The following is an 11,551-nucleotide window of genomic DNA, read 5'->3' as shown; positions in this document are numbered from 1 at the left end:
TCTCAAGGCTGACTGACGCAAGCATCTGACACAAAGAAACACGTTTGATGTAGATATCCATTAAAAAGCTTTAAAGATCAAAATAACTGTAATTCAAAATTAATCAAGCACAAAAGATAATGTTATGAGGAGGGTATTACGAACTTCAACCCTTTATAGAGCACAAGTGACCTCTGGCCTGTCAAACACGTTTATTGAGCGCCACCTAGAGGCTTTAACTAAACGCACTTTATAATGAAGTATTTTATTGTGTCAAGTTGTTCAATGTGATATCATTTAATACTATTAATTAATTACAATATTTACTGCAACATAAGTTGCTTTTATTGCTATTTTGCGTGCTTCATTATTGTTAAAATGTTGATGAAAAGCCTATAACTTTTTTTATGTAATATTAATTAATGGCTGGTGAAATTGTAAAAGCTTACTCCACATGGAGAAACAAGAGCAGTGTTGGGAAAAGTTACTTTTAAAAGTAGTGCATTACAATATTGAGTTACTGCATAAAAAGTAACTAATGCGTTACGTCACTTTTACGTTACTTTTTGTCACCTGGACTGGAATTGATAATTTGTTTTTTTAATAACAAAAAAAAACTAAAGTTATATTTCAGGCAACTGTAAAAACCCTTTCACACCAAAAGTGGAATTAATAAGCCTCAGGATAAAGGAAGTGCTGTTACTTTTCTGAAAAAGTAACGCAGATATTTAGTTGAAAATCTAAAAGTAATGCGTTACTTTACTAGTTACTTGGGGGAACGTAATCTGAGTACGTATAACTCCCGTTATTTGTAATGCGTTACCCCTAACACTGAGAGTCAGTGAGGTCTATAAATGTATAAACGAACGATATGTATTTTTCTAAACGTCGGCAGAGATGTCCTTTTTTGTAGCTAGACTTCATGTAGAAATGAAAAACTGACTTAAAATAAACGTATGCTACGCTAAAAATAGTCATTGAAGAAAAAAGTATGACAACTAGCCCTATGATTTTTTTTTTTTTGGCATAAAGAACGATTGATTAATTCTCGTTATCAGATTATTTCTGGTCAATGTTTTAGTGATTGTCAATGATTTTGTGGCTTTCAGTACGGTACCACTTTAGAATATTGCAAAAATTTGCCAAGAAACGAAAGGGAGGGAAAACAAAGGAGGGACAGCTAATAGACGCTAAATGGACAGATACCAGTTTTAAAATATGTTTTTTTAAAAAATAGTAGTATTTATAGGATTGTATACAACGGGGAATTTTGATGAATGATCTCATCCCGTATGTGCACTAGAATATTCTACGCGTGCGCAGTGGCAGCATGTTTCAGCGCCTCAGTTTCAGCCAAGTTGTCGGCAAGAGGAAATTCTGCAAGTCATGGTGGGCCATTCAAAGCAAGAGGGGAGTGACAACCATATAGAGATCTAAGGGAATAAGTGCGTACTTAGTTGGAAGTGACTGATGACAGTGGCTGTGTATGCATATAGAAGCATTCGGAGTCATTTATCAGTAAACTCTTGCTGAGTAAGTATGAAAACGGACTATTTTGATGCTATGCTAGCGGGCTAAGTTAGCTATAGCTTTCGAAATTGCGAATGTGGGAGTGTGTGTCAGTGCGGCTGCTGCAAATGCACAAGACAGCTTGCTTGAACTGAAGGAACCGTCTTGAACGGTTAGTTTTAACCAATTGACAAGAACTGAGTATTTAATAAAAGTTGTTATTAGTAATTCAACGTCCCCGGTAGAACCCCGTCAGGGCCCGCCTCCTTATTGGCTGAAGCGCGGAGAAGAAATGAATGACAGGTATCTTAGCCAATCAGAGGCTGTTGCGCCACTTGTTGCTAACGGGCTGCTGGTCCATGATAGCGGAAGTGTAAGAGGTCAATACTTCACAGTGCTTGGACAAGTAAATTGTTTTTAGATGAGGTTTAAGAGGGAGGAGATGAAAGTAGGCAGTGAATGTCATCTGCAGTTTATTGGTGGCGAATATGCGGGATTTCGTCGCGTACTTGTGGTTATTGGAGGGTTACAGGAATGGATGGATTGATGTGGGTGTGATTGTGAGGTGGGTGTATGTGGTGGGAGGTCATTAATGTTTTATAATAACAGTTCCATAGTAAGATTGCAAATTGTCAGTGTGTTATTATAATTAGGTTGTGTTGCAAACACTTTTTGTGTAGTATCTGATGTGCTTCTATACAACGTTAGAATGCTGAAAGTTATTTTGTGTATTATAATAGGTTATGATGCAAGCATCTTTGATGCTCTTTAGCTGTTTAAGCTTTGTAATTTTGTACAAATGTGTAATTTAATTGTTAATGATATTGTCACATTTTGATTCATTTTTTCTTCTCTTTCTGTGCAGGCTTGGCGAACTTTGAAAGTGCATGCTTACAAATATATAAGCTTTGGGTGAAAAAACTTTCTGCACAGACAACAAAAGAGGATTTATCTTCACCTTTATTAGAAGCACATGACTGTGAAACCAAGCGAGCATCCTTTTATCTGGTGTCTGCTTTTGATTTTCTATCGTATGCAAGGCTGACTATAACCTTAATTGGGTTTGACAGTTGTTTGTGTGTCATTTTTTGTTTTTGCTTTTTAGTTCCTTTTTTCTTTTTTGTTCCTTTGCAAAGAAATGCTTTACTTGAAAAAGTACTTCACAGAGGGTCTTATTCAGTTCACTATCCTCCTGAGTCTAATCGGGGTACGGCTGGACCTGGACACTTATTTAAACAATCAGCTCCCCCCATTCCGTGAGATCATCCTGGGCCCAAGCTCGGCCTACACCCAGACACAGTTCCACAATCTCCGTAACACCCTGGACGGCTATGGCATCCATCCTAAAAGCGTGGACCTGGACCATTTTTTTGCCACTCGTCGGCTTCTGAACCAGGTGCGCTCCCTGGATCATCTGCGCGTGCCCAGCACCGAGCTGAGTGCCTGGCTGGTACATCGTGACCCTGAGACTGTGGTTTCGGCAACCAGTCAGTCCGGCCCCAGCATTGCCCTGGACAATGGGGGCAGCCTGGAGGACGTGAACAACTCCGAAGCCTCGGCCATGAGAGGAGCTGGCGGTGCTTCTGAGACCACTTACAGCCTCAGTGGAGAGGACAGCCTAGGAGCCGTGGCCCCTGAGGACAGTCAGGAGCAAGGGGAGAGAGAGAGCAGCGACGACCTCTCCAAAGAGGTACAGTAGCTGTGTGTTTTTAGCTTAGCCTACTGTAATTAGATTGACATTGGTTCATATTTGATTTCTTCAAAGAGAGAACAGTGTTATGCTATTATCTCTAGCTATTAGATTAAGAGCGTTGAGCTAGTAGTATTCTTACTCTACATTATGAGCCTTACAATAGTGGCTGGACAGGGTGTGGTCTCATCGGTAGAGCTGTCTATCTCTTAAACCTAGATGGTTGTGCTAATGTTAATGTTAATATTACATGTTCTAGCAATGTCACAGCTTTGACATGTGGAACAAATACTGCACTGAATCAAATAGAGATTATATTAGTAGCGGAGGTCATCTACTCTTGTGGTTTCTGAGAGAGGAGAGGTTTTATATTTGTGAGAATATGCTTGGGACAGCTAAATAAGAGCTGACGAATTGGCATCATGTCGCTCATTAAATGTAATTATCTAATGATGCTCTGTAATCCTAGACCTTTTATGACACTCCCCTTTAATGAATATATTTCTAGGACATTGACCTCATAGACATCCTATGGAGGCAGGATATTGACCTTGGTGCTGGCCGAGAAGTATTTAACTATAGCAGTCGACAGAAGGAGAGTGAGGCTGATAAACCTAATGAAGAGAACGAAGAGGCAGGTGGAAGAGAGGAAAGCTGGAGAAATGGACTTAATCTCCAAGCAGTGCAGAGCCTAACTCATGTTGATGGAGAGACAGGAGAGAGCATACCTGCGGAGGTATGTGCTAGGATTGCAGGAAGGTGTGAGGAGCACAGCAAGGTTTTGTTTAATCATGCTTTTAGATTATTCAAAAAGCCTGGTGAGCTGTAGATCTCAAGTGCATTTCAGTCAGCCTTGGAATTACATGGACTTTTCTTGTCGTATTTTCTAGCTTACCAGTCTTGGTGCTCAGACTTCATTATCCCTGCAGGAATGTCTGAGGCTTCTGGAGGCCACCTTTCCATTTGGAGAAGAGCCAGAGGTAGCGACAGTGATATTCGTGCTATATTATGAATTAAAACTTTGCATATTTTTTTATATTTGACTGTTATTTTACATTTTTTTGTTTGCTCTCATTTTAGTTCCAGGCCACTGGATCCACCGCACAGCTGAGAGATACAACCGAGGAAACGCCTTCAACATCACAAGGGATCCCTCTTCAAACCCCTCTGTCACAGTCTGATACACCACTAGATTTAGAGCAGCAGTGGCAGGATATAATGTCCATAATGGAACTGCAGGTTTGTACATTTATTGCATTCAAAGTCAATGAAGGGCATATATAGACATACACTAGCAGTCTAGGGTTTTGAACAGTGAGATTTTTAAGTTGTTGTTTTTTTTTTTTTTTTTTTAAAGAAGCCTCTTTAGCTCACCAAGCCTGCATTTATTTGATCCAAAGTACAGCAAAAAGAGTACAATTTAGATTTTTTTTGCTATTTAAAATAGCTGTTTTCTATTTGAATATATTTAAAAATGTAATTTATTTCCTGTGATTTCAAAGCTGAATTTTTAGCATTATTACTCCAGTCCTGATCCTTTAGAAATCTTTCTAATATTCTGATTTGCTGCTCAAAAACATTTATTATTATGTTGAAATCAGCTGAGTTGATTTTTTTCAGGTTTCTTTCATGAATAAAAAGTTCAGAAGAACAGCATTTATTTATTTGAAACATTATAAATGTTTTTATGATCACTTTTGATCAATTTAAAGCATCCTTGTTAAATAAAAGTATTAATATCTATAATTTCTTTCCCCCAAAAAATATATGTATACTGACTCCAAGCTTTTGAATGGTATAGTGTATAATGTTACAAAAGCTTTTTGTTTCAGATAAATGCTGATCTTTTGATATTTCTATTCATCAAATAATCCTAAGAAAAAATGTTTTCAACTGTTTTAAATATTGATAATAATATTACAATTTTTCTTGAACAGTAAATTAGCATATTAGAATGATTTCTGAAGGGTCATGCGACACTGAAGACTGGAGTAATGATGCTGAAAATGTAGCTTTGATCACAGGAATAAATTACATTTTAAAATATATTCAAATAGAAAACAGTTATTTTAAATAATAAAAATATGTCAAAATTTTACATTTTGGATCAAATAAATGCAGGCTTAGTGAGCAGAAGAGACTTCTTTAAAAAACATTAAAAATCGTACTTTTCAAAACCTTTTGACTGGTAGTGTAATTTATGGCTTAGTGACAGTGTTTATAATAGTGTCAAATTAAACGTCATTATGCTTTTAAATTTTATACCATTTCCAGTTTTTTTTAAATGTAAGAAATGTGATGTATCCATTGAGCAAAAATTAATAACACATTTTCCTTAAACCTTGAATACATGAGTGCATGCATTTTCATCATCTTAGTTTTTTTACTCCAAGCTTTTAAAGAACCACATGACATTGTAAAACCTAAACTAACCTTGCATTGCTCTATAAATGTCCAAGAGTTTAGTTGACCTTGATACAGCATCATGGGATTCTGTAGGGATATGATATGATTTCTGGTTTTGTGTTGTTTTACTGTATGTTGGTCTTACTGTACGACTTTGGCTTGGCATTTTATACTTTTAATTAGACTTGTTAGACTTGACAGTGTTAATGAGTATCACACCACTAAACCCCGTCTAATACTCTACATTTTTTTAGGACATGGAGGTTAACAACACTGCAGTGAATGTCACCATGAACAACGACCCCAATAACAACAATGCCAGCACCACCGAATCAACCACAATAGCAAGTTTTGGGCTCCCACGGTCCACTCTCATTAACCAGGATGTTAGTCTCCACCAGGCTTCGCTTCCCAGCTGCAGCCAAGACTTTCCCACACTCTTCAACCCCGAGCTGGATTCCACCAATGTTCAGCGGCCTACCTTAGTCAGGCTCTCTTCTAGCAACTCCTCCAACATTAATTCAACCTTCGGAGCTACTAACTTAACCGGACTCTTTCTTCCACCTCCTCTAAATAGTACTACAAACCTAACCACTACTCCGGTGCTGCCAGATCCATTTTCCAGCCTGCTGGAAGAGTCCATGCTGGATGAAATCAGCCTTCTAGACCTTGCAATGGAAGAGGGTTTCAGCCAAGACCAGGCTTCTCAGCTCGAGGATGAGCTGGATTCAGACTCAGGTCTTTCACTGGACTCCAGCCATAGCCCAGCCTCTCCTAGCAACTCAGAGACGTCCTGCTCGTCGGCCGCGTCGTCTTCATCCACCTCTGCCACGTTCTCGGAGGAAGGCGCTGTGGGCTACAGCACCGATTCGGAGGCGGCCACAGCAGAAGCCGAGGAAGGAGCCGTCGGCGGCTACCAACCAGAGTATAGCAAGCTGTGCCGCATGAGCTACCAAGATCCATCTCAGTTCCACGGCATACCGCAGTTGGAAAGTGTCAATCACAACCACACCTACAATCTACCACTGGCATCATCCTACTCTGAGCGCTCTCAGCTGTCTGCATCCTGCAGCAAGAAAGGCAGAGACAAGCAAATGCAACAGACCAAGCTCCAGCCACCACAAGACTGCATTGATAGGCAGTCTAGCCGTGATGAACGTAGGGCGAGAGCCATGGACATTCCATTCTCCAATGACAAGATCATTAACCTCCCCGTCGAGGAGTTCAACGAGCTTCTGGCCAAGCACCATCTCAACGAGGACCAGCTCTCGCTCATTCGTGACATCCGCCGTCGCGGAAAGAACAAAATGGCGGCACAGAACTGCCGCAAACGCAAGCTAGACACCATCCTCAAACTCGAGCAGGGTGTGCAAGACCTGCAACGTGAAAAGGCTCAGCTGCTGAAGCAGAAGATGGAATACTGTAAGTGCATCAGACAGACGAAGCAGAAAGTTCAAAGCCTTTCCCAGGAATTGTTCGCACAGCTGCGGGACGAAGAAGGCAGACCCTACTCGGCCAGCGAGTACTTTCTACAGTACGGGCCCGACGGCGTCCTCCTCATGCCTCGTAACATGACCACAGAACAAAGCAACAAGCCTGACAAGAAGCAGAAGGACAAAAAGAAGTGAGGAACTCCAACTGTTGCCCTTTTATTTTCCGCAAAGGCACTACCATACAAAGTATTTCGAAAGGCAAAGGAAGCCTTTTTCTTTGAAATGTTCCTAGCCAGGAGATGAAAATTGCATCATTGATAACTCTTCCTGCATTGGGTTTTCTTTGTTCCTTTTCGGTTCAGAAGTTTTCTCCTGAAAGCGGCATTAAAGCAGACGTGCTTTATGTAGTACTGATTATTCATTGGTGTACAGAAAGATGCGAGCGAGCGGGATACTTTCAGATGCCAACTGAAAGAACTGTCAAGAACGTGAGGTCACGGAGGACACCAACAAAATGTTCTTAATTGAAAGAACTGTTCGGTAACGCTCCCAAAAATGTAGTCGATGACAATACACCATACTAAGATGACATTGACCGAGAGGATGCAAAATTGGTTACGTTTTCAGCATTAGCCCATGCTGTGTGTTTGTGCTTACCCTGGGATTTCATTGGTGGGTGAGGAAGAGCCCCTGAGAGTTGGTAGAAAGAGTCAAAGCCAAAAGAAACTACAGGCATGCCAATACTAACCAAAGGTTGTGTTGTGCCGTCACGTTGTTCCCATAACGAATCATACAGGTCACCCCGTGGATCCAAATTCACGTTTTCACTTGAAAAAGAACAAAATAAGTTCGTTAGTCCTTCTCTGGAGGGTCAATGCCATTTGCCAAGGAACTTGGACGGTGAAACAAATAGCGCTAAAGAGTGAGTTTGAATTAGCTTTGTCTTGATGAAAGCATTGGAGGATGGAAACACTGCATTATTACTAATAAATCAGCTTCTGTACCCTTTTCAGCACTGTAAATCAACACTGTAGTTTGCCTATAAGCTTTTTTCCTCTTCTGCTGGGGAAAGGGTCTCTCAGGCCTTCCTGTCAGCTTTTAATGTAACTCTCTCCCATGTGCATAAACTTTTTAATAAGCCATCAGACATGGACACCTGAGTGGCATCAGTACAGTTTGCTCCTGAATAATATGAGTGAGTCTTGGGATTGAAACGAACCGAGTCATTTGCTTTTAAAGTTCATGATGTTTAGCCTTACGCCGGTGGCTTTTGTCTGTTGCAGTGGAGGAGCATTACAAGAAGCTTTTGTTACAGTTGTATCATTTGAAAAAGGAATACAATTCTCACCAGAATATACAGTTAGTAGCAGGCATAGATCATCATTACATTTAAACTACAAGTTCTCATTAGCTGGGTCAGTGTCTTAGCTTTGATGTGACGTGAACCTGACTTTTTTTTTCTCTTTTTTTTTTTTGTTTACCCAATACACTACTTTCAGTACCTTCATTGCTAATCGAGTGAAGCCATGAATGGTCTCCTGGCAAAATAAAGCAGTTAAGCTTGTGCCAATAACCAACTGGATCGTGCTTTACTGCAGCCTGAGGATACAGCTGACCTTATACACTGACATATCAATGAATGGGTAGAAAAAAAAACAGTAACACTGGTGTGAATGTCTAATTTACATGTTCATTTTCATCCTCTTCTGTCAGTCTCTGTCGTTTCCATCTACACTGTTCGTATAGCACCATGAGACACAGTCAGTGTCCGTTTTGGTGTGACATGAATAAATATGCAAGACATGGTAATTGTCTCAGAAATGGAAAAGAGACAATCTTTATGTTACTGGTTACAAATACATAGCGTAGCTGGTGTAGAGATAATGAAAAAAGATGGGCGATTCATTCACCTTGAATCCCTCTTACAATGTCATAACTACTTGCCATTAAGCACTGTTGGTTTTTGTTCGTCTTGTTCGGTTTGTAAATATTTTTGTGTTCTGTATGTCTCTTGTCCTAATTGCTTGGTTTAGCCAGGCGTTTTTGCACCTTCTTTGAATTTGCCTGTTCAGAGTATTCCTATATGATTTGTGTTGAGAGATTTGCTGGCAATCTGGAATTGTTCTTTTATTAATTATAATAAACATTTGTTTCATTTCCTCGGTTTTCCTTTTTTAAAAAAAAAATAAAAAAGTGAGAGGTTTTGTGATTGTAAACGAATGGCAAAATAAAATGAATTAAAAAATAAAACTGTCAGAGGATTTGATAATATTGCAAAAATTCTCCTGATAGCTATATAAGTATGAGTTATGTTGTCTTTATTGCTGGCGGAGCTCAATTTTTGCTTGTATCAGCTTCAGTGTGCTGCTGGTAAAATGAAACTCTTAATGGGTGATCTGTGTTTTGTTTTCAAAAACATTGCAATTTTTACAGTATTAATCTAGGTTAATATAAATGAACATAATATAAATAAACTAGTTTTCACTGCTTATTTTAATTTAATGCTTGAAATATAAACTACTTCTGAAAGGTTTGGGCTCATTAAGAATTTTTAACACTTCTTAAGTCTCTCAATGCCTTGAAGTCTTGAATTATTTAATCAAAAACAGCAGTGATGCTCACTATGTCTTAAATTATTTAATCAAAAACAGTAAAATAATAATGATGTAAAATATTGAAATTTAAATAGATTTTTTTTATTATAGTTTTTTAATCAGTTTTTCTGTCACATCCTTTAGACATGCTCAAGAAACATTTCTTATCAATGTTAAATATTTTATAAGAGAATACAATCAATATAATGTTCTAAAGAACAGCATTTATTTGAAACAGAAATCCTTTGTAATATTCTAAATGCCTTCATGGTGACTTTTGATCAGCTGAATAAAAGTAATTACTTAGAAAAAAAAAACTTGCTGACCCCAAACTTTCAAATAGTATGTATTGTATATATATATATATATATATATATATATATTTATACTTAATTATAATTTATATATATATATATATATATAAACATAATTTATAAAATAATATATATATAAATCTGACATATTTTTCCTTAATAAATACGTGTGTATATTTATATATGCATAATAAATATACACAGTACACACGCATATAGTATGTAAACACTGATTTCGATTAATCACGATTAATCATTTTGCAACCCTAAAATCAGCATCAAGCATTCTTTTGTCAAATCCAAGAAATGTACCATGGAAATATAATATTTTTTAACATTTATGACTGTTATAGGCCAGTTGTGGTCCAGTATCCCTAAAACCTTGCTGCTTGTTTAGAATCACATGTTTCATGTGCTCAGCAGGTTTTGTGAAGTTTTGAGTTTTTGTTTAGGCTTTATAGGCTTTTGGGTATATTTGGACAGGCCCCTTTTCTAAACAACCCCGTTATAGCTTACCAAAGAGTAAATTTTAACATTCTTTTGATAATTATTGACCTAGAGAGTTCAGAGAATTGTACTGCAGTTGTTTTTTTCCAGACTGAGTGTAAAACACTAGTTTGCAAAAGTATGTTTTTTATATCATCCTAATCATTTGATAAACGATTTGACAGCAGTGGTTCTAGAGGCAAAGTTGTTCAGAATAAGGAGTTCTATTGTATAATGAGAATATCGTATGTATATGTGAAAAATATACAAAATACAATATGCAATATACAATCGTTTACGCCCTTAAAAAAATACAATATCGCCCTTCAGTGGCTGATTTCTATCAATATTCGCACATACCTTTAGGGCAGTGAGTCAAACAGGCCCTCCACTTTCCATGTCTAATAGGTGCTCAAACTTCATCGTCCAGTGGCAGCCATGTTTTTTGAGAAATGCAAATGTCCTTGTAGACACTTGTGTCACTTTGGACCAAGACCAAAGTAGTTATAGCTGTTTTTATGTTGTTTTTTTTTTCCTCTTATAGTGCATCTTTTAGGCAATTTACTAAAAGTGGCCCTGACCCTTTCAAATGTTTTGGCACCCTTTGCGACAGTCGAAAGTTCAACTTCTTTTGATAATTATTGACATTCACTCTCCGGAGAATCTTCCTGCACTGGTTTTGTTCCGATCTGGCGAAAAACATAGGTTTTTTTAAAAAAATCTAAAATACCTGGAAATTTTGTCCAGCGTGAGCAAAGGATTCCAATGACGCTTGAGCGTGCGATGAGCGGTTTAGGAGGTATGAACGATTTCATACTTTTGATCGCTGTAGCGCCCCCATCAGGCCGATTGGGGCAAGCCTTGGTCACATTGTAGGTGGTGAAAGTACAACCATTCCATCAAGTCTCTACAACTTGCAGTTTGGTCTGTACGGTCAGTATTACGTAGAGATTGCTGATTCTTGGCCATTTTAACGGGGTCATTGGATGCCCATTTTCCACAAGTTGATATGATTCTTTAGGGTCTTAATGAAAAGTCTATAATATACTTTGGTTAAAAATTCTCAATGGTTGTGTAAAACAACACCCTTTTTACCTTGTCAAAATCAGCTCTGCAAAAATCATCTTATTCTGGTCAAAG

General features: G+C 38.2%; 1 protein-coding gene across 2 annotated transcripts; it reads left to right on the top strand.

Annotated features, from left to right (window-relative positions):
* Positions 1-1,306: 1,306 nt before the first annotated feature.
* On the top strand, positions 1,307-9,176 carry nfe2l1b (nfe2 like bZIP transcription factor 1b). Of its 2 annotated transcripts, XM_051124615.1 has the most exons (6): positions 1,307-1,512; positions 2,354-3,178; positions 3,687-3,914; positions 4,069-4,158; positions 4,259-4,417; positions 5,839-9,176. In XM_051124615.1, the coding sequence occupies exons 2-6, from the start codon at positions 2,627-2,629 to the stop codon at positions 7,210-7,212; spliced, it is 2,403 nt and encodes an 800-aa protein (XP_050980572.1). In that variant the 5' UTR covers positions 1,307-1,512; positions 2,354-2,626; the 3' UTR covers positions 7,213-9,176. The 2 variants fall into 2 exon arrangements, with proteins under 2 accessions (XP_050980572.1, XP_050980573.1); XM_051124616.1 differs by lacking the exon at positions 3,687-3,914.
* Positions 9,177-11,551: the final 2,375 nt, after the last annotated feature.

The sequence above is a fragment of the Labeo rohita genome, chromosome 12 (genome assembly GCF_022985175.1).
Source record: "Labeo rohita strain BAU-BD-2019 chromosome 12, IGBB_LRoh.1.0, whole genome shotgun sequence".
In the NCBI taxonomy this organism is placed as follows: Eukaryota; Metazoa; Chordata; class Actinopteri; order Cypriniformes; family Cyprinidae; genus Labeo; species Labeo rohita.
The sequence above is the reverse complement of the archived record's forward strand: the minus strand, read 5'-3'. Positions and strand labels throughout refer to the sequence as shown.

Coding starts and splice junctions, on each gene's coding strand:
- nfe2l1b (XM_051124615.1), top strand. CDS start 2,627: ATGCTTTACTTGAAAAAGTACTTCACAGAGGGTCTTATTCAGTTCACT. Junction 3,179..3,686: donor GCGACGACCTCTCCAAAGAG/GTACAGTAGCTG, acceptor ATATATTTCTAG/GACATTGACCTCATAGACAT. Junction 3,915..4,068: donor GAGAGAGCATACCTGCGGAG/GTATGTGCTAGG, acceptor CGTATTTTCTAG/CTTACCAGTCTTGGTGCTCA.